The sequence below is a fragment of the Spermophilus citellus genome (assembly GCF_964194105.1).
Source record: "Spermophilus citellus genome assembly, chromosome: X".
In the NCBI taxonomy this organism is placed as follows: domain Eukaryota; kingdom Metazoa; phylum Chordata; class Mammalia; order Rodentia; family Sciuridae; genus Spermophilus; species Spermophilus citellus.
Genome location: NC_138190.1, coordinates 13,632,382 through 13,655,020, shown reverse-complemented (window position 1 = coordinate 13,655,020; position 22,639 = coordinate 13,632,382). Strand labels below are relative to the sequence as shown.

Here is a 22,639-nt window from a genome sequence, read left to right as displayed (position 1 = left end):
ATAAAATAAAGATATAAAAAATAAATAACTAAATGAATAAATATATGTGAAATGAATAAGCTTTGTATTCATCTTTGTATGTTCCTATACTTTTTACATGATCCCTTGAACACTATAAAGACCAAATAAAAGTTTAGTGAATGAATAGATCAGTGGACAGATCATTTCTGCATATGATCAATTATAATGATAGAAATATTAAGTTAAACCAACCACTTGGATGAAAAGAATAATCTATTAAGGTGTTGAGACCACAGCCAAAGGGGCCCCAGCAAACTTCCAGCTGCCGGCTGATGATTGGCTCACAGCGGCCCCAGCAACATCTAGCTGATTGGCTCCTCTGCGGTGATGTTCATTGGGCTGTTTCCCGCCCTTCAGACTGCCAGCTGCTGATTGGCTCACAGCTGCCCCAGCAACATCTAGCTGATTGGCTCTTCTGCGGTGATGCTCATTGGGTTGTTTCCCTGCCCTTTCAGACCACGGAGCTGCTCATTGGGGGACTTCTTTGGCTCCGCCCACGTGACCCAGCCAATCGGCCTCAAGAGCAGGAGGATTGTGGGAGGTGGAGAGGCTTGTGGGTGAGAGGATTGTGGGAAGCCGGTGGTGGCAGTTGGGCTCTGAGGGTTTTTTCCTGAGGAGCTGTTTTGTTTGGCGTGTGTGGTTCTAAAAATAAAGTTAGTTTCTTTTGACAAGTGGCTCCTGAAATGTGCCCAGCCAGGCTGCAGCATTTGGTGGCTCGTACGGGGAGCGACTGAGGGTAAGTAAACTGCTCGCCCCTGAGGGCAGGGCGAGAGGATGGGTAGCCATTCTAAGTTTCCTCTTTTGTTTTGCTTCATTTTTGTTTTAAGTTGCCTGTCCCTGGAGATGTGTAAGGTGGAAGAAAAACCGCTCACATCTGAGGAACAGATAGGGAGAAAGGACGGATGGACATTTCAGGAGGCTATTATAATGATTTTGTGTTGTTCCAATTTTGTTTCACTCTGTTTCAGTTTTGTTAGGTGTTATCTTGTTGGGTTGTATTATAGTAGAAATATGGGATCAGAAATTAGTAAAAAACAAACCGAAAGAGTGTTAAGTAAATTGTTAGAGGAAGGAGGCATCCCAGTAAAATCAAGAGCAGTCAGGGCATACGTTGATACAATACAACAATGTAGCCCATGGCTTTTTAAGGAGGAGTTGTTAGATATATCACAATGGAACCATCATGGTGAAGATTTAAAAAGAATAGAAAAGAAAAGCCAGGGGACTCTGCCAGTTGGCATATTGCCATTGTGGACGTTCGTATCTTGTTTGCTTAGTCCAAAGCCTTCAGTTCAGACAATGGTAGAGGAAGGAGAAGACATATTGATTCAAGTAAAAGAGAAGGTCTCTCGAGCTACTCAGACAGAGGAAAAGATTCAAGTAAAAGAGAAGGTCTCTCGAACTAGTCAGACAGAGGAAGGAAGTTTAGAGCAGAAAAAGCCATCAGGGGAAAAGTTACAAAAGGAGACTGCTACTAACACCTTTCTATCACTAGAGGGTGTAAGGGTCCAACCAACAGCGCCACCTCTACAGGAGACTGCTACTAACACATTTCGATCACCAGAGGATGTAAATGTCCAACTAATAAGGCCACCTCCATATGCTGGGAGGCCCCCAACACCCGCAGTTGATAGTTGGGATCCTGAGACAGGATCTCAAGTATTAACATGCCCTGTATTTGAGGTAGGAGGGCAGCGAATTTACCATGCTTTAAATTTCAAAACAGTGAAGCAGCTAAAAGAGGCTGTAACAACCTATGGTCCTCAAGCACCCTTCACTGTAAGCTTGGTCGAATCCATTACCAACTTAAACATGACGCCAGCAGATTGGGCTAATATTTGTAAAGCTGTGCTAAATGGAGGACAATACCTGTTATGGAAGGTTGCCAATGAGGAATTTTGCAAGGAGACGGCTAGGCGAAATGCAGCAGCTGGTTATCCTCAGAGAAATCTAGATATGTTGTTAGGAAAGGGACCTTATGAGGATCGGCAGCAACAAATTGCATATGATCCTGGTGTATATTTACAAATTTCTGTAGATGCAGTTAAGGCATGGAAGACTTTACAAGGACATGGAGGTTTACAAGGTCAATTATCTAAGATAATACAAGGAGCTAATGAACCTTACGCTGAATTTGTAGATAGGCTTATTCAAACAGCTACCAGAGTTTTTGGGAATACAGAACAAGCAATGCCATTAATAAAACAACTGGCTTATGACCAAGCAAATCGTTGGTGCAGGGAGGCCATTAGACCATGGAAACATGAAGATTTAAACACATATATTAAGTTATGTAGAGACATTAATGAACAAGAGCAAGTTGTGGCAGCTGCAGTAAAACAGGCTTTAGATGCCAGGCCAAGAACATGCTACAATTCTGAACAAACAGGACATTTTAAAAGGAATTGCCCCATAGGAGGAGGGTTTAACAAAACTAGGTATCAAAGGAGTAGAATACCGGGTATTTGCCCACGATGCCGTAGAGGGAGACATTGGGCTAATGAATGCCATTCTCAAACCACCATAGAGGGTACTCCATTACATTGGGCTAATGAATGCCATTCTCAAACCACCATAGAGGGTACTCCATTATCAAAAAACGAACAAGGACCACGTGTTTATCCACAATATCGTGGACAAAGGCATCGGGTTCCGTTGCCAAAAAATGGACAGGGGGCCCCAATGCTCCGGGGCCACAAACCACAAATATACGGAGCACTGGAGGAACCCAGCAACCCCATCAGGGTAGTGACCAGGACACATTGTCCATCAGATCCCTCATCAGACAAACCAGAGGGAGCGCAGGGTTGGACATCTGCGCCTCCGCCAGATCAGTACTAACTCCAGAGATGGGAGTTCAAATCATTCCCACAGGGGTAAAAGGACCTCTTCCCAAAGGAACAGTAGGCTTATTATTGGGACGCAGCTCTTCTACTCTAAAAGGACTTTTGATAAGTCCTGGGGTAATTGATCCCAATTATGAAGGTGAAATAAAAATTATAGCCAGTTCTCCAAAGGGTATATCAGTAATTTCACCAGGAGATAGAATAGCACAGTTACTAATAATACCAAGCCTACATGATACATTTTCCAGTCATGCTGTAGAAAGAGGTTCCAAGGGATTAGGCTCCACAGGTGTAGATTGGGCTATGCTTTCTTTAAATTTAGATTCTCGCCCCATGCTAAAACTAAATATTCAAGGACATGAATTTAATGGGCTACTGGATACAGGTGCAGACCTTAGCATCATCTCTCGTCAAGAATGGCCAAAACATTGGCCATTACAACAAGCCACTCAAACGCTTCAAGGCCTAGGAGTGGCGACTAATCCCCATAGAAGTGCAATGGTATTAGATTGGAAGGATCCTTAAGGATGTGAAGGAACTATACAGTCATATGTATTGGATCATCTTCCCGTAAATTTATGGGGATGAGATGTCCTAGATCAATTAGGTTTGACATTAACAACATCAATCAAAATGCACCCACTATTATGGCTGGACAAGGTTTTAGGAAAGGAAAAGGATTAGAAAAACAAGAACAAGGTATAGCAGCACCAATACAAATAGATCAAGGAACAGACAGACATGGGTTGGATTTTCACAAAGGGCCACTGAGACAATAAAAATTACATGGAAATCAGAAAGACCAGCATGGGTTCCTCAGTGGCCCTTGACTAAAGAAAAGATACAAGTAGCCCATGATCTGGTCAAACAACAATTAGCGGAAGGACATATACAACCTTCTGTATCTCCCCATAATACTCCCATTTTTGTCATCAAAAAGAAATCTGGTAAATGGAGATTATTGCAAGATTTAAGAGCCATTAATAATGAAATGGTCATTATGGGACCTGCTCAATCGGGGATTCCTCAATTGTCTGCTTTGCCAAAAACTTGGTATGTTTTAGTTATAGATATTAAAGATTGTTTTTTTTCAATTCCAATTCATCCTGAGGATAGTCCACGTTTTGCATTTACTATCCCTGCACTAAATCATGAAGGTCCTGATCAGAGATATGAATGGAAAGTACTCCCTCAAGGGATGGCTAACAGCCCAACTATGTGTCAAATTTATGTTAACAAAGTAATCCAGCCACTTAGAAATCAAAATCCTGAACTACAAATATTTCACTATATGGATGATGTATTATTAGCACACAAAGCTAAAAACACATTGTTAGAATGTTATGCCACACTTACAAATTTATTAAAAAATTATAATCTATAGATAGCAATAGATAAAGTACAATTAAATTTTCCAATTAATTATTTAGGAGTTCTATTATCCTCAACCATGGTCTGTCCACCAAAAATTCAAATAAAAGTAGATCAACTCAAATCACTTAATGACTTTCAAAAGTTATTAGGAGACATAAATTGGATAAGGCCTTATCTAGGTATTCCAACAGGAGAATTGGGACCTTTATTTGATATCTTAAAAGGTCCATCAGATCCAAATTCACCCCGAATGTTAACGCCTGAAGCAAGAAAGGCATTAAAAATCATTGAAACATATATGGAAAATATGCATTTGGATAGAATTGATATAAGTTTGTCTTTATTATTTATTGTACTACCAACAAAAAATATTCCTACAGGAGTATTTTGGCAAGAAGGTCCATTATTATGGATACATTTATCTTATTCTCCTAACACTATTCTTACTAGGTATCCTGAGGCTGTAGGACAATTAATACTCAAAGGAATAAAAACAGCAAAGGGAGTATCTGTAATTTCTCCCAATAAAATTATTACTCCATATACTATGAATCAAATTGATGAATTAGCTAATGAGTTAAATTCTTGGGCAATAATCGTGTGCAAATCTAATGTTTCATTTGATAACCACTTACCATCTAATCCTTTATTGTCTTTTTGGTCATTGCATCCTGTAATTTTTCCAAAAATGACAAGAAAAACACCTATCATGAATGCTCCAAATATATTCACTGATGGGTCAAATAATGGTACAGCAGCAATAGTTACACCTGATCAAACTTTCACATTTTTAGTACCCAAACAATCAGCTCAAAAGGTAGAGCTTAATGCAGTATTACAAGCTTTTGTGATGTTTAAAGATTCTGTATTTAATTTATTTTCTGATAGTCAGTATATAGTTAATGCTATAGTATCCCTTGAAGATGCTGATAGGATTTCCCCTTCTTCTACTGTTTTCTCTTTGTTTTCCACTATAGAAAGTTTAATCTGGGACAGAAAAGATCCATTCTTTATAGGACATATCAGGGCACATACAGGATTGCCTGGAGCCCTTAGTTTGGGCAATGATTTAGCAGATAAAACTACACATGACATACATATTTTCTCTACACTAGAAGAAGCTATAAATTTTCATAAAAGGTTCCATGTCAATGCTAATACTTTACAAAAGCGTTTTAAAATAACTAAGGAACAAGCTAGACAAATAATAAAACAATGTCAAAATTGTGTGACCTTTTTACCACAAGTTAATCTTGGAGTCAATCCTAGAGGATTGATACCTAACCATATTTGGCAGATGGACGTCACACACTTGCCAGAATTTGGAAAATTAAAATATTTGCATGTTACAGATGATACTTCTTCTGGATTTTTGATGGGCTCCCTTCATGCCAGAGAAAAAACTAAAGATGTTATAGCTCATTGCTTACAAAATTTTGCCACTGTGGGCATTCCAAAACAGTTAAAAACAGATAATGCCCCTGGTTATACTTCTACCTCTTTTAAACAATTTTGCTCATCATTTGGCATTACTCATATAACATGAATCCCATACAATCCACAGGGACAAGGCATAGTTGAAAGAGCTCATCAAACTATTAAAATGTACTTATTAAAGCAAAAAGACGGAATTGGGAAGGGGTATATATTCCCCAAAGATAAACTTAAAATAACCCTTTTTACTCTAAACTTTTAAAATTTGGATTCATCAGGACTTAGTGCTGCAGAAAGGCATATGTGTCCAAAAAATGTACATAAGCCCAAGGTACTTTGGAAAGATATTCTAACAGGACAATGGAGAGGTCCTGACCCAGTAATTGTCTGGAGTCGGGGGTCTGTTTGTGTGTTTCCACAGGAGGAACAGCAGCCGATTTGGATTCCAGAGAGATTAACTAAAGTCCTGACCCAGTGATTGTCTGGAGTCGGGGGCCTGTTTGTGTATTTCCACAGGGAGAACAGCAGCCGATTTGGATTCCAGAGAGATTAACTAAAGCGATTTCTACAGACCAAAAAGAAGATGATTTGGCTCAAATCCATAACAGCTGATATCCAAAACTCCAATTTGGCTATCCTTACATCTGCAACAGAACCAGGATGCTTTTTTCAATATCTATTTTATTATTGCCCTTTCCCATATCATGAAGTTCTATTTTGTTTTTTGAGCTCATACAGACCTAGGTTAATGTTTTGCTGATCAGTTCTATTTTTTTTTTGACTATAGAGTTTTTAAACATTGCAATGGAGGTTTCACCTGTAAAAAGTTATAAGGCCTTTACTATTATGTGTTGTATGTATTATATTATGTGTGCACACTTGTGTTTTGTGTTATATGTTTGAATGTACGTATGTCCATATATCATATATGATGAGCGCTCATGAAAAAATGGATCCAAGTATTTTTTTTATTCACATGATTTAAATGGTTTAATTTAAATTGGGTAAATAACTGTTAAGAATTGTTTTAATATGTAAACAAAAAAGAAGGTTAACAGATCTGTTTGTTTACTTTCACCTTTCCTTTTCATTATATTTAATAATTCTCTTCAAGATAATGTAAATTATTAAGAAAACTGTTTTCTTTTCTCTTCAAGATAATGTAAATTGTTAAGAAAATTGTTTTCTTTTAGTGCCTTCTGGAATGTTACATAATTTTTTCTTTAGCCATTATTGCTAGAATTCCTGTCTTCATCCCAGTGCCGGTGAAGACAAAGATAAAACTAATCTATAGTTTCTGCAATAGCCATCACTGAACTGCTTGCAGAACTTGCCTAAACTATGTGTCACTTGTATGCATTGTGAACTATCTGTTGGTGCAGTGACTTGTGGTAGTGTTGGAGTATTTTTACTGATGAAGTCATCGGTTGTACAATTTTTCCAACAAGAGCCGTCAATTGGCTTGGTGTATCTTCCTCCCTTCTGCTTGTCATGACAAAGACCTCTCCACAGGTGTGGCTGTATACTGGACCTGTAGTCAATGATGGGTAAGATCCAATTACAGTGGTACCAACCTAAGACAGGAGGCTGATGCCCTGAGGTCAGCTCATCCAAAGATGGGTAAGGACCATATGTAGTATTGGACAACCTAAGGCAGGCACGGTCCCTAAGCCACATGCTTGTTGTTTAAACAGAGAGGGGGAGATGTTGAGAGCCACAGCCAAAGGGGCCCCAGCAAACTTCCAGCTGCCAGCAAACTTCCAGCTGCCGGCTGATGATTGGCTCACAGCGGCCCCAGCAACATCTAGCTGATTGGCTCCTCTGCGGTGATGTTCATTGGGCTGTTTCCCTGCCCTTCAGACTGCCAGCTGATGATTGGCTCACAGAGGCCCCAGCAACATCTAGCTGATTGGCTCCTCCACGGAGCTGCTCATTAGGGGACTTCTTTGGCTCCGCCCACGCAACCCAGCCAATCAGCCTCAAGAGCAGGAGGATTGTGGGAGGTGGTGAGGTTTGTGTGGGTGTGAGAGGCTTGGGGAAGCCTGTGGTGGCAGTTGGGCTCTGAGGGTTTTTTCCTGAGGAGCTGTTTTGTTTGGCATTTGTAGTTCTAAAAATAAAGTTAGTTTCTTTGACAAGTGGCTCCTGAATTGTGCCCAGCCAGACTGCGGCAAATGTCTTGTATTCAGTTATCACAAATTCCTTTAAAATAATATGGTTGTAGCATTTTTTGTTGTCACACTGTTTAAAATACTAATAAGTTATATTAGTGATCCAGCTTTTTTGCCCCAATGTTTTATCATAGTTGCTATTTTCTTCCTTTTTAAAAATAAATGTTGTACATATTTCAGGTATATAATATAGTGTTATAGGATATAACTAGATAGTAAAAAGGTAACTACAGTGCAGCAAATTAGCATATCCATTATCTCAAATGTTACCCTTCTTTTGTTTTTGCAGCAAAAAATAGTTAAAATCAACCCATTTAGCATGAATCCCATACACAGTAAAATTTTATTACCTATAGTCCTCATGTTGTACATTAGATCTCTTTTCAGTTTCTTAAAGTGAAATCTGAGTGTCATCAATGGCTTTTCCCTCAGTCTCCCCTGTTAAATCAGACAACTGGCATGTGTGGTTCATTCTACATTCAAGATGCATTTTACCTTCTTCTCAATAGAGTCTGCCAAAATTCTAATGCATGGCTCTGGCATACTTCTGTTTTCCAAACATCCTTCTCACCTCCCTCTACCCTAGCCCATCCCAAATATAATACAGTAGTCACCTACTCAGTCATTGCCAGGCTCACAATCTCTACTTCCTGAATACTGTCATTGGTTAGCTCTCGAAATATTTCTTGCTTCCATTTGAATACTATATTTTCACCTTTAGTTCCTTTTATAGCACTTCTTACCACCCACCTCCTCCTGTTCAATCTTTACATTAGCACCTTCCAGTTTTATAAGCTCCATATAGTTTTGTCAGTGCAACTAAAAAACTATATCAGAATACTCTCTTTTTTTCATCTGTGTACTCCAGGGCTCTATTCCGGGTCACACCTTAATAATACTAACTCTTGAGAAATTTTCTAAATGCCTGGGAATTTGGTGACTATTCTGTTAATTTAATTTACTCAACTATTTTCCTTTTTATATTATTTCCCAAAGCCTCTAGAAAACGAATTACCAGATTTTTCTTGTTATTGTTCTCCATATCCTCCATCCCTCTCCCCGCCTTTCTCAGATTGTAATTGTCTAGTATGGAGCTATGTACTGAGTTAAACTGATCCCATTCCCCAAACTTTACAACTCCTGGCTTCTTCTCACCAGTCCATCCTTCTACCTCTCCCAAAGCTTTCCAATTAGCCAGTAGAATCCCCATTTCACAGTATGTAAATTCCCTTTCACCTTCAAGTCATTCAGAAAAAAATTCTCTGTAAATCTGGGTCTCCCTTAAGGACACTGCTAGACTCCTGACTCCTGCAACTCTCTGAAAGGAAAGGATCCATTCCTCCCCAGAAAAAAACACCTCAGGATCAAGAGTAGGGCCTCTGCTTGCTCCCCAAAGCCATTAACAGACAAATTCTTTACCATGCTCCTTTCAGGCTCAGGACCTCTAACTAGACTTCCTCCCCAGTTCCTCATCTCTCAGTCCATGTGGCCAACCCATTTAACACACCTAATTTCCAGATGCTTGTCCTCTTCATTGCCAACATTCTCTTATGCTCACTTTAGTTGCTCACCTTCTAGACTCCACCTGAGACCCTCTCATAACCTGAGACTACTTCCCCTACAACTTCCCACCCTTCCTGCTTCCTAAGGCCATGCCAGCCCTCCAGCCTCTCAGTCAGAGGACTTCCTGATCCTGGAAGCATTCTAAACCTTCAGTTCTTCCATGTATCCCAATCAACTGGTCCATCCTGGACTCTCTTCCTTCCCTACCCAGCTTGAGTTTTGTGACTGACATTCAGAATTATTCTTTTACTAGTACCTTCTGTTCCCTACCAGAAATCATTGCCTAAGATTCATAAACCAACTATCTGGAGAGCCTCCGACTACTTCCTCTAACCCCACTCCCTGGCTATAATGCTGTGTGTCTTGCTTAGCCTGCCTGTAGTCTCAACTGAATTTCCTCCTAAGTGCCAGTCCATTCACCTACTTTTGCTCTGGCCTAGCCCATTCTCTTCCAAGCTTCCATTCTGAATAAATGAAATAAAAACCTTGCATTTCTATTATAATGAATTGCTTTAAAAATGCTTTTGAATATTTGTGTTACTTTATTCATGAGAATTTATGTCATGGAAGCTTAAGACAATAATGCAGCTAAAAAACAAACTGAGGTTCATGGAAGTTGTGTGGCTCACTCAAGCTCTCACAGTCTCGAAGAGTGAACTGATTGGTCATCATAATTATCAGAATATATTTTCTCTCAATCCATCTGAGATACCTATGTTATGCCCAATTATTTGATGTGCTAGTTGTGGGATGAATAGACAATAAACATAGTAATAAGAAGACCAGTATTAAAAGGTACCATTGTGAAGGCAGGGACCTTGAGATCAGTTTTCTATATGCTATCAGTCATTGCAGAAGCAAACATACAAATTGCAACTCTTGGCTCAAAGAAAAAAATAAATCCAATCAAACAGATGCAGAGAAACTACAAGCTAGCCAAGCTGCTTTGTGCTCTCTGGGCCAGCTCTCAAAACCAAAGGCAATAAATGAAGAGAATCATAGCATTGCAAGAGCAACTGAGCCCAAGATGGTAAATCAAGGTAGAGAAGAGAGCAACTGGAACTTACTAGAGGAAAGTCCTTTCATGCATAACTAGTTTGCATTGGAAGAGAAAACTATTATGTGACATGCTCATTTCTGAACAAAATAAAAATAAAACAGACTGCTTTCTTCTTCATCCTGCACTATCTAGACATTTTTGACATAATAAAGACAATAAATACAATCAAGTACAAATCCTAGTGGATGCACAGGCAGTAATAAGGTTGAACAAAAACCCTAAATAAACTTTTAAACAAATTTTATGAGTTCTTTTAATTAAAAAAATCAAAAGACATGCCTCTATAAATCTTTGAGATTCTTGGATAAAAATGGATATTACACATTTGTATTTGTACATATCTCTAACACAACTAATATTGTTATCCGCCCTCAGAATGCTATCACCCAACAATCCTGCAAATATTTAGCAAAATAATCACTTACCTTATAGAAGATCAAAAAAAGGTCATCCAGTTTCCCATGTAAATCACCTGGAATTCAAATGAAAATTCACCATTCAAAAACATATAAGATGTAAAAGTCTATTTCATAAAAGACAGATGTTCTCAAGTGTTTTGGGGGGCTGGGTTTTGACCCTATGATGATATTAATTCAATAGACAATTTGTTTCCACAGTGCTTTCTTCTCCTTTAGAGGAACAACATCTGGTACTGCAAAGACCTGTTCTCTAGCCATTTATGCAGGGATTCACTTACTCTGAATCAAGCACTATGCCAAGGATTGTACATACATTATCTTGTTTAATCCTTATAACCACTCTATGAGTATTATTTTCATCATTCTCATTTTCCAAATGAAGCTGAGAGTAGGTAAGCAACTTGTGCAGTTACTCAGCTACCCAATATCAAACGTGGAATTCAAACTCAACATTGCCTCCTTTCAAACTCAAGCTTTTAGTGATTACTCTGTACTGCCTATGCTATAAATCCAGAAGAGCAGCAACAGTATCTATCATAGTTAATATTCAATCCCCAAAGGCCTACCACAGTACCTGGTGAATTGCAGTCATTCAACAAGTCACTAAATGCATATATATATATATATATATATATATATATATATATACACACACACACATACACACACACACACACACAAATACATACACACATACACATATATATATGTGTGTGTATATATATATATATTTATAAGTTGTTGATGGACTTTATTTATTTATTTATATGCTGTGCTGAGAATCAAACCCAGTGCCTCACACATGCTAGGCAAGCACTCTACCACTGAGCCATAACCCCAGCCCCTAAATGCATAATTTTTTAAAGACATGTTTCAAATATGCTCCAGCAGTAGCATCTGAAATTTAAAAATTGTGAAGAAATAGTTGACATTCTTTTGATGAGAGCTATAAGAAATAAAAACAAAAGCGAACTAAAGGAAACCATATGATATATGAAGCTATTAATTAAAAAATTAAGAGTGATTGTGAATATTCAAAAACCCCATATGAATAAATATTTCTAGGTAAAACATCTATCTTTTATAAACTCTGCTCATGAAGTTTTATTTTTTGTATCTAACTTAATTACCATAGTATTTAATTTAGGAATACTTTTACTCAGTTTGTTTAAAACCCCACAACCAAGATTTATCAAATATGCACAATGGAAGACTTCAATTACACTTGGAATAATAAAATTAAAATTCTATATCACTATCTCTTAGTTATAGGATAACTACAATTTTAACAATAAAATTAAGAGCATATCAATGTTATTGAAGGCTTAAATCTCATTACTTTCATAACAATCTCACTCCAAAGCTAAGGAAATAAAGATGGAAGAAATTTTTACTTATCAGTTTAATATATTTTGTTAATTATTTTATTTTCTAAACTTTCTTCAGAGTGACTCATCAAAGATTTGAGTATACTGGACTATAGTAGCTAGAATGCTCAAAAATGAGCTTGTTTCAGCATATTAAGAATTGAGGTTAGGTGTGGTGATGCATGCCTATAAATCCCAGCAACAGGAGGATTGCAATTTCAAAGCCAGACTCAGCAATTTAGCAAGGCTAAACACACAGCAAAACCCTGTCTCAAAAAATAAAAAGGGTTAGGGGTGTGACTCAGTGGTGAAGCACCCCTGGGTTCAATCCACGGTAACAACAACAGAAAAATGGGGAACCCTGGGTTTGATCCCCAGCAAAGGAAAAAAAAAGAGTTGAGGCTATAAAAATATTTGGAATTTCTAGTTGGACAATAAAAGAAAAACTTATGCCAGGAAAATATAAATACAAAGACATTTCTACTGCAAATAAAAAATGAGTGCAGAATTGATTACCATTTATAACTATAGACTAAAAAATTCCTATATTTCATGCATGCTGAGAACTATGGGGTATATTTAGATGTACATGTAAAAATGCATCTTGAAATTAAAATGTGGGATAGCTGGGTCAAATGGTGTTTCCATTCCCAATATTCCAAGAAATCTCCATACTGCTTCCATATTGGCTACACCAATTTGCAGTCAACGTATGAGTATACCCAAAGGACTGAAAAACAACATACTACAGGGACACAACTACATCAATGTTTACAGCAGCACAACTCACAATAGCTAAACTGTGGAACCAACTTAGTTGCCTTTCAACAGATGAATGGATAAAAAAAAGTGGCACATATATACAATGGAATATTACTCAGCAATAAGAGAATAAAATCATGGCATTTGCAGGTAAATGGATGGAGTTAGAGAAGATAATGCTAAGTGAAGTTAGCCAATCCCAAAAAATCAAATGCTGAATGTTTTCTCTGATATGAGGAGGCTGATTCATAGAGAGGGGGAGCATGGGAGGAATAGATGAACTCTAGATAGGGCAGAGGGGTGGGAGGGGAAGGGAGGGGAGCATGGGGTTAGAAATGATGGTGGAATATGATGGACATTAATATCCAAAGTACATGTGTGAAGACACAAATTGGTGTGAATATACTTTGTATACAACTAGAGATAAGAAAAATTGTGCTCTATATGTGTAATATGAATTGTAATGCATTCCACAGTCATACATAAATTTAAAAAATAATTAAAAAAGAAATTAAAATGTGGTAAATGGTAAAATATTTTCTCTTCCTTTATTGATATTATCTTAAAAGAGGATGGTTTTGGAAATATAGTTTCACTTTAAATTTTATTTTAAATGATAACCAAATTTTCAAAGTTCAATTGGTTACTAAAGATAAAGTAATAATTATTATTTTGTAATTAATTATTACTTAAAGACAAAGTAATAATTCCTATGTTAAGAGAACCTATTGATCTTGGCTTTTCCTTCTACCAGTGATGCTACATAGAATAAATCTGGAAATAAATGCCCAAGATGTGGATTCCTTAAAAAAAAAAAAAAAAAAAAAAAATGCAACAGTTTAATCCATCCATTCTCCAGTCTGTCTCATGAGGAAAACTGAAACATTAGCTAGACAAGTGAATGATGCAAACTAGTAGAGCAAATATGGGGTTGCCTCTAACTTGGGATACAGATGTCCTAATTTTTAATTCTCATCCTGACACTAGGGGTAGGGATGTAGCTCAGTGGTAGAGTGCTTGCCTGGCATGCACTGGGACCTGGGTTCAATCTCTAGCACAAACAAACAAACAAACAAGGGATAGACCAGACCATTGCTGTATCTTTCAGGTCATTTTAGGCACAGATAATTCTGCAATGGCAACTAGAGGTATGATAGAAGTACCTGGAAACAGACCCCACTCTCTGTTTTAGCTACTATTTATATTCTGATAGCAAGCCTAGTCCTGGATTCATAGGTTTCCCAGATTGGCATGACTTCCTGAGTCTTACTATCCTAAGTTCTTTATTTCCATGAAACTTAAGGCCTGGTAAGCCCTTAAATAAAAGACCCCCATACTGAGATGTACCGTGTGCTAGTCAGAGATGTGGTGGCCTGATTAGGTTGGAATTAAACCATTATAGTCTCTTTAAAAACTTGAGTCAGGGCATGTTATGAGTTACGTATCGCTATATCATCAAATTCCTGTCGCCAATATCAGATGCTAGAAATGGAAATGGTTTAATTAGATTGTCAAATCCACTTCTACCTGCCAGAGTAAGAGAAACACAGGCTAAAAATTGATTTGGAAAATAACAATCACTACTTTGTAACCTAAAGGCTTAATTAGAAGTTAAGGGAATTGCTGTTCCTTCCACGCACTCCACTCCCAGACAGTTGCAAGCATGCTGGGCACCAACTGTGATGAATTTCAATGTGTACTGTTTCTTGAAGCAATATCCTGGCAGGCTGGCCTATATGATAACAAAATCTCAAATCTTGTTATTTAGAAGAACAAGAAACAGATTTCTGGGACATTCCCACTCTTCTAAAAGCTGCAGAGACTAGTTGGAAAAAATCTAAAACAGCAGCCAAGGGCAGAAAAGAATTTAATCTCCATCCTGCCTTGGGTTTTTCTCTTCCCAGCATAAGTGGCATGCAGAGGCCTACCTAGAAAAAGCAACATGGAACAAAGATAATGAGAGTTAGTCAGAGGGCAAAGAATGTTTATTCTACCCATGGGTGGTTTTCCATATTAAAATGTTGTCTGCCTTTATAAAAAGCTATGAGTTCTTTAATTTCTTACATAATTAATTCCTGCCAGCTGGTATGCACAACAAAGACAAGACAGGGAACAGTATTATCATGATAGATAATTCTATATTAACATTCTTCTCTCAACACAGTCCAATTTACACAGTTTTCTAGTTGGGCAAATGATGTAGGACCATGAGGCACTTAAATATTAACTTAACAATTTTGCTCTGAAACTTACCACAGACTGTTATCTCTTTGGAGGGAGAAGTTTTTACATGAGTGAAATTCGGCATATGCTTCAGGAGTTTCCTGGTTTCAAATAACACCTCTAAGACATAATGAGCATGAAGTATCTGCAGGGGGGAAGTAACGGAAATAGATATAAGAAACTAAGAAGAAAACTATAAAAGTGAAGCATAGGAGCACATTTTAGGTTGCTATACTTCAGGATAACCTCTAAATTTTTCTTAAATAGATTATTCTAGCATAGTATCTAGCAAATAAAAAGCCCTTAGTACATATGTGTAACTGAATGAATGAATGGTTCTGAAGACATTTATATTCTCATATTCTTCATTGACACAATTCATTTTCAGAACATTTCTAATTATTCTTGGTCCTTAGAACCCAAGAGAAGTAAGGAGAAGCAAGGGGGCTCACTTGCCCTAGGGAAATGTTCAGACAAAATAATAATAAAAGAGAAGGAGAAAAAAGGAAACAGAGAATGAGAAAGGGAAAGAAAAGCAGAATCTGGGGCTGGGGTTGTGGCTCAGTGGTAGAGCACTCGCCTAGCATGTGCGAGGCCCTGGGTTGGATCCTCAGCACCACATAAAAATAAATAAAATAAAGGTACTTTGTCCAAATATAATTTTTAAAATTAAATTAAATTTTTTAAAAAAGCAGAATCTGTTGAAGAAGTGTTGCTTTGCATTTGTGAGGATGTCCTGCCACCTGCAATGAAAAGTAGATGTTGCTGGGCTTGGAGATCTCACAAGGCAGCCAGACAGGTTCCAAGGAACTCCTGAGTCAAGCCTCCCAGATGTGGCTCAAATATTTGGTGTATAGCCTTGAGAATGCTTAAAACAGAAAGCATATTTATATAAAAGTCTAACAATAAAATATATTTGAAACCCAAATAAAACACTTGGATTGGAGCTGGGATTGTGGCTCAGCGGTAGAACGCTCATCTAGCATGTGCAAGGCTAGTTCGATCCTCTGCACCACATAAAAATAAATAAAGGCATTGTGTCCAACTACAACTAAAAAAAAAATTTTAAAGGGGCTGGGGATGTGGCTCAAGCGGTAGCACGCTCGCTATGGGTTCGATCCTCAGCACCACGTACAAACAGAGATGTTGTGTCCGCCGAAAAAAACTAAAATAAATAAATTCTCTCTCTCTCTCTCTCTCTCTCTCTCTCTCTCTCTCTCTCTCCCCCCCCTCCCTCCCTCCCAAAAAAAATTAAAAAAAAAACACTTGGATTATCTCCTATTTATAATTATTAATCTCACTGTTCTAGTGTTATAGTGTTGATGGCATAAGTGTTTTGCAGATTTACTGATTTTTCCCCTTGACTTCTTTTTAATCCAATGTGTCTTCCTCTGCCTTTTTAAATTATAAAATATTGCAAATATTTACTCCAAAATAACAGAGATGTGACCACCACAAAAATTTAACAGATGTTAACACAACTTTAAAGTTTAGGACTATTTAAACTATGCTGGCTGTTCAATATGGCAGGCACTAGCTACATGGGGCTATTGGAAACATAAAATGGGGTTCTTCTGACTTCAGATATGCTCTAAGAGCAAATTTCATACTAGGTTTCAAGGATTTAATATGAAAAAAAGTAAATGTAATTTTTAATATAATCACATATTGAAATAATACTTTATATATTGAGTTAAATAAATTATTATTAAAATTGATTTCACCTTCTTGTACATTTTAAATGTGAATACTAGAAAATTTCAAATATATGGCTCACATTTTATTTCTATTAGACAGAACTGGTTTATATTATTGCCAGCTGAGAAAGGGGTCATTGCTGAATATCTTTCAGATACTGCTCTGGGTATTAGGGAAAATAGAACTCTTTGGACTAATACTGTCTCATGGTGTCCTGAAATTTCCATTTTCATAACTTTTAAAATAAAATTACTTTTTATCCAAGATCCAAAAATATTTTATGTAAATTTTGAGAATTTTCATTATTATTGTTTTAAAAGAAACAAGAAGCAGGATTTGTAGCAATGTGAGAATTAGGAAGAAATAGAAAGTTCCTTGGATCTTGATGAGTGAGGAATTTCCTGCTCTTCTAAGACTTAATGGACTGCAAAGTCTTTTCCCCACAAAAGCATTCTAACTCCATTCAATCTACAACTTGAATCAAAACTTGATTGTGAATTTTCCTTCAGTCATATTTTAAAGGAACAGGCAAAATATTTTTTAATGGCTTATTTTAAGTTCACACATTTAATCTAGTGATTTTTAATGCTGCTTCTGAGTAACCTTGTCATTGTAGCTTTTCTGGTCCATTTATAGTATTAATCAGAGTAATTGCTGTCTGAAGAGGATGATTTGTTTTTTTTTTTAAGTTAAATTAATATTCACTGAGAATATCTTGTAACAATAGAAAATTCTCAGTATTAAAATAGTTTTTCTGGATTCTCTTTAGGTTGAGTAAAATCACTTTATTAATTTTATTCCTTGCCGGTAAGGCCATCTTTCAGCAGCATTATAATCTTATGTTTACAACTACAATATTAAATATTCAAAACAGGTAAATCAGACATTTTTATATTTGTAAATATATTTGGATTAAATCATCTCTTAAATAAAATATTCACATTCTTTTAAAGGCATCAAAGGAGGGAAAATGCTACGTTTTTCCTTTCTTTTTTATTTATTTCTTACATAAAATGCTACTATTAAAGGATATTTCTTTTTCAAAAAGTAGTTTTAAATGGATAAGATTCTTTTTTTTTTTTAGTTGAAATAAAAATGTGACATTAAAAAGGGATAGAACAAGCCAGGAGAGGCGGCACACGCCTGTAATCCCAGCAAAGGATTGCAAGTTCAAAGCCAGCCTCAGCAACCACGAGGCACTAAGTAACTCAGTGAGACCCTGTTTCTCAATAAAAATCCCCAAACAGGGCTGGGAATGTGGCTCAGTGGTCGAGTGCCCCTGAGTTCAATCCCCCATAGCACCCCCTCCATCCAAAAAAAGGGATAGAACAATGAAAAGTGACTTTCCCTTTTTCCCAGAACTCAATCCCCCATCCCTGTCCCCAGAAGCAGTCACTATTGAGAATGTTTTTAGTATCTTTCCCAAAAATATTCTACTTGTTTGCAAGTATACAGAATTAATATAACTACATATGAATATTCAAATGTAGGTATAAATATATAATCCTTTAAATAAAATGTGGTATATCCATATAAATTAATATTATTCAGCTAAAAATAGGAATGAAGTACTAGAACATGCAACAAAATGAATGAACTCTGAAAACATTATGCCAAGTGAAAGAAGCCAGACATCAAAGGCCACATATATTGTATAATTTCATTATATGAAACATCCAGATCTGAGAAATCCGTAGAGACAAAAAGTAAATTAGTGGTATACTAATTCCCCAGGAACTGGGGAAAGCAGAAAGGAAAGTGAATGTTAATGGATACAGGGTTTTATTTGGGGATGACAAAAATATTCTGGAAATAAGAGCAGTTGCCTGGCATCATGCACAGTCCCTGAGTTTGATCCCCAGCACCACACACACACACACACACACACACACACCAAAAAAAAAAAAAAAAAAAAAAAAAAACCCAGTTCTGGAATAGTGTTGGTTGAATAACATTTTAAATACTAAAAACCACTGAATCATGTACTTTAAAATAGTTTGAATGGTTGATTTTATGTTATATGAATTTTATTGCAATTTTTAAAGATAAAAAACATAGTCCTTGATTTTTTTTCTTACAATGGGAATATACTGTATACTGTGTTGAACCTTTTATTCTTTGAGTCTTTCCTTAATAATATAATTTTTCATATTTATAAAGTCAAAATTATAAAATTTTCCATTATAGCTCCTTGGATTGATGTTATATCTTTTTATCTCCTTGAACATATTAAGCATATTTATTTTAAACTCTTAGTCTAATAATGTCATTATCTGAATATGGGTTTGTTTCCATTATCTGTTATTTATCTGTTTGCTTTCATGCATCATGGACACTGTATATGAAAAACTGTAGAAATAATTTCAGGCCTATTTTTTTCCAGAGAGGATTTAAATTTGTTGTTGGCAAGTGACTAGGACCACTAGCTACGTAGGATGATCTCAATTCAATTTCATAAATTAGATGATTCAAAGCTATGCTTCAATCCCTGCAGAGCCAGCCTATTTCCAGTTCACTCTTACTCTGAGAGTATCCCTTTTATGTCCTAAATTGAGAAAAAGGATTTAGGGGTGATATCAGAGACAATGATGTAGTGAGCTCCAAGATCCAATCCCTCCACAGAACTATTGAAAAATCAAACAAAAAAACTGTCAGAATCAATTTTTGTCAGAGCTCTGAAATATCTTCGAGGTTTACAGCAGTCAAACACATACTAAATAAAGAAAAAGGAAACTTGACAATGTCTAAGCATAAGCATGATACTTTCCAAGACAGATTTGTAAATGGCCTGACCAAGCAGTGAAGCAAGGGTCCTAACAGAGTAAATCTGCAAAGACTGAGAGAAATTTCGTTTTTTCTTTCTTCCTTCATTTCGTAAGGAACTGAACGGACATTACAGAAACCACACACACAACTAGACCTAATAGACATGTATAGAATACTTACCCCAAAACAGCAGACTCATTTTTCTTAAGTACACATGGAAAATATTCCAGGATAGACCAGATGTTAAGTCACAATATAAGCCTCAATAAATTTAATTTAAAAAAACTGAAATGGTGCAAAGTATCTTCTTTGACCACAATGGAATGCAACTAGAAATCAATAACAGAAGCAAAACTAGAAAATACATTACTCTTAAATACCAATGGAAAGGAAAAAAAACCCACAAGAGAAATTAGAAAATACTTTGAGATGAATGAAAATGAAAACACAACACACCAAAACATATGCAATATGGCAAAAGCAGTGCTCAGAGAGAAATTTATGACTGTAAATGTCTGCATTAAAATAATTATTTCAAGGACAGAATAAAATAGTCATTATTATTGCTGTGTGTATATAAGAGACTACATGACCAATGTGATTCTGCAACCTGTACACTCAGAAAAATGAAAAATTATATCTCATCTGATTCAAATGTATGATATGTCAAGATCATTGTACTGTCATGTGTAACTAATTAAAACAAATTTAAAAAATAAAAAATAAAACACTGGAGGGAGAGAAAAAAATATTTCAAATCCAAAAGTACTTTTAGTTCAATAGAAAAATAAAAGCAAACTAAACCCAAAGTTAGTAGAAGGAAGAAAATAAGAATTACAGTAGGGATAAATGAAACAGAGCAGAAAAACAACAGAGAATCAACAAAAGTTGGTTCTTCATATCAACAAAATTAACAAACCTTTGACTAGACTGAAAAAAAGGGGTGGGGCAGAGAGAGAGAAAATGCAAACAACCAAAATCAGAAACAAATATAAGGCTATTACCATCAACTTTAAAGAAATTGCTAAGAGCCACAGCCAAGTAATATGATGCATGGCATTTTTGGTTGAAAGGTGACGCCAGCTAGCCATTGAGATGATATGATTATGTTAAGATTTGCATTCATATGGATATTGCACTCCTGCTGTTCACCTGGGGCCTGCTACGGGACTCCTGGAGAGGTCCCATTGGTTGGGGAAGTGCAGTAGGAGGGAATTCCGGGGGAGGAACTTCCTCTGGGGTTCCGGGAGAAGGCCGCATAAGTGGATCGGCAATCTTCCAGGGCGCGTAGGGGGCATTGGCGGCAGTTTCAAAAAATACAGTTTGTTCCTGTTTGAGTGGCTCGTGATTTTGTGCCCAGCCAGACTGCGGCAGAAATTACAAAAGAGCCGGGCTTGGTGGCACACACCTGTGATCCCAGCAGTTCAGGAGGCTGAGGCAGGAAGATTGAAAGTTCAAAGCCAGCCTCAGCAACTTAGTGAGGCCCTAAGCAACTCAGCAAGACCCTGTTTCAAAATAAAATATAAAAAAGGGCTGGGGATTTGGCTCAGTGGTTAAGAGCCCCAGGTTCAATTCCTGGTACAAAAATAAATAAATAAATTAAATAAAAAGATTGTAACAGTGTACAGTTGTTCATAGTATTCTAACAAATTAGATAAGTTATATGAAATGGACAAATTCCTAAAAATACACAAATTACCAGAGTAGACTCAAGAAGAAATAGGAAATCTGCACAGACCTACAACAAGTAAAGAGATTGGATCAGTAATCAAAAACCTCCTAGTAAAGAAAAGCTGAAGTCCAGGTGGCTACACTAATTAACTCTACTAAACAGTTAAAGAAGAATTAAATACTGGAGAATAAAATAAACCAAGTTATATTGTGTGCATGTACAAATATATAACAACCACTATAATGTGTAACTATAATGCACCAATGAAAAATTATAATAAAAAAATTAGGGCTGGGGATGTGGCTCAAGCGGTAGCACGCTCGCCTGGAATGCATGCAGCCCCGGGTTCGATCCTCAGCACCACATACAAACAAAGATGTTGTGTCGCCGAAAACTAAAAAAAAAATAAATATTAAAAAATTTTAAAAAAATCTTTAAAAAAATTAACACCAATCCTTCTCAAATTCCTCCCAAAAAAAGAAACCAAATAAGAGGGAAAAATACCTAACTCATTCTATGAAATCATTATTACCCTGATATCAAAGCCAAACAGAGACACTAAAAGAAAATTACAGATCAACTATCTCTTAAAAATGTAGATATAAAAATCTTCAATAAAATGCCAGTAAACCAAATTCAACTGCATTTTAAAGAGATTATTAACCATGACCAAGTGATATTTACCTCAGGAATATAAGGGTGGTTGAAAATAAGAAAATGAATCAGTGTATTATACCACATTTAGAAAATGAAGGAAAACACACACACACATACACATACAATTATCTCAACTGACACACAAAAAAAATTAAAGAAAACTCAAAACCCTTTTATGATAAAATTACTTAGGAAACTAAAATTAGAAGGAAACTTCTTCAGCATGACAAAGAGCATTTATGAAAAACCCACAACATCAAACACCATGGTGAAAGACGGAAAGATTTCCCTTTAAGACAGGAACAAGACAAACATTCCCACTTTCATCACTGCTACTCAATATTGTACTACAAGTTCTAGACAGAGAAATTACACACAAAATAAAAAGCATCCAGATCAGAAAGGAGGAAAAATAAAACTCCACAAAAGACATGATCCTGTATGGAAAATATCCCAAAGAATCTGCACAAACCAAAGATCTGACCTTATAAATCAATTCATTGAAGCTGCAAGCCATAAACAATGCAAAAAAAAATCAAGAAAGCAATTTCTTTTACAGTGTCAACCAAATACCTAAGAATAAATTTAACCAAGGTTGTGAAAGACTTG

General features: G+C 36.5%; 1 protein-coding gene across 2 annotated transcripts in view; it reads right to left on the bottom strand.

Moving 5' to 3' along the window:
- Nucleotides 1-22,639, bottom strand: part of PPEF1 (protein phosphatase with EF-hand domain 1) — a 137,807-nt gene that overhangs the window by 52,773 nt on the left and 62,395 nt on the right. For both annotated transcript variants that reach the window (XM_081278305.1, XM_081278304.1), the window contains exons 10-11: nt 15,268-15,382; nt 10,892-10,938 (exon numbers count right to left, since the gene is read on the bottom strand). In XM_081278305.1, the coding sequence (XP_081134431.1) occupies nt 10,892-10,938; nt 15,268-15,382 (162 nt within the window). The remainder of the gene's footprint in view (nt 1-10,891; nt 10,939-15,267; nt 15,383-22,639) is intronic.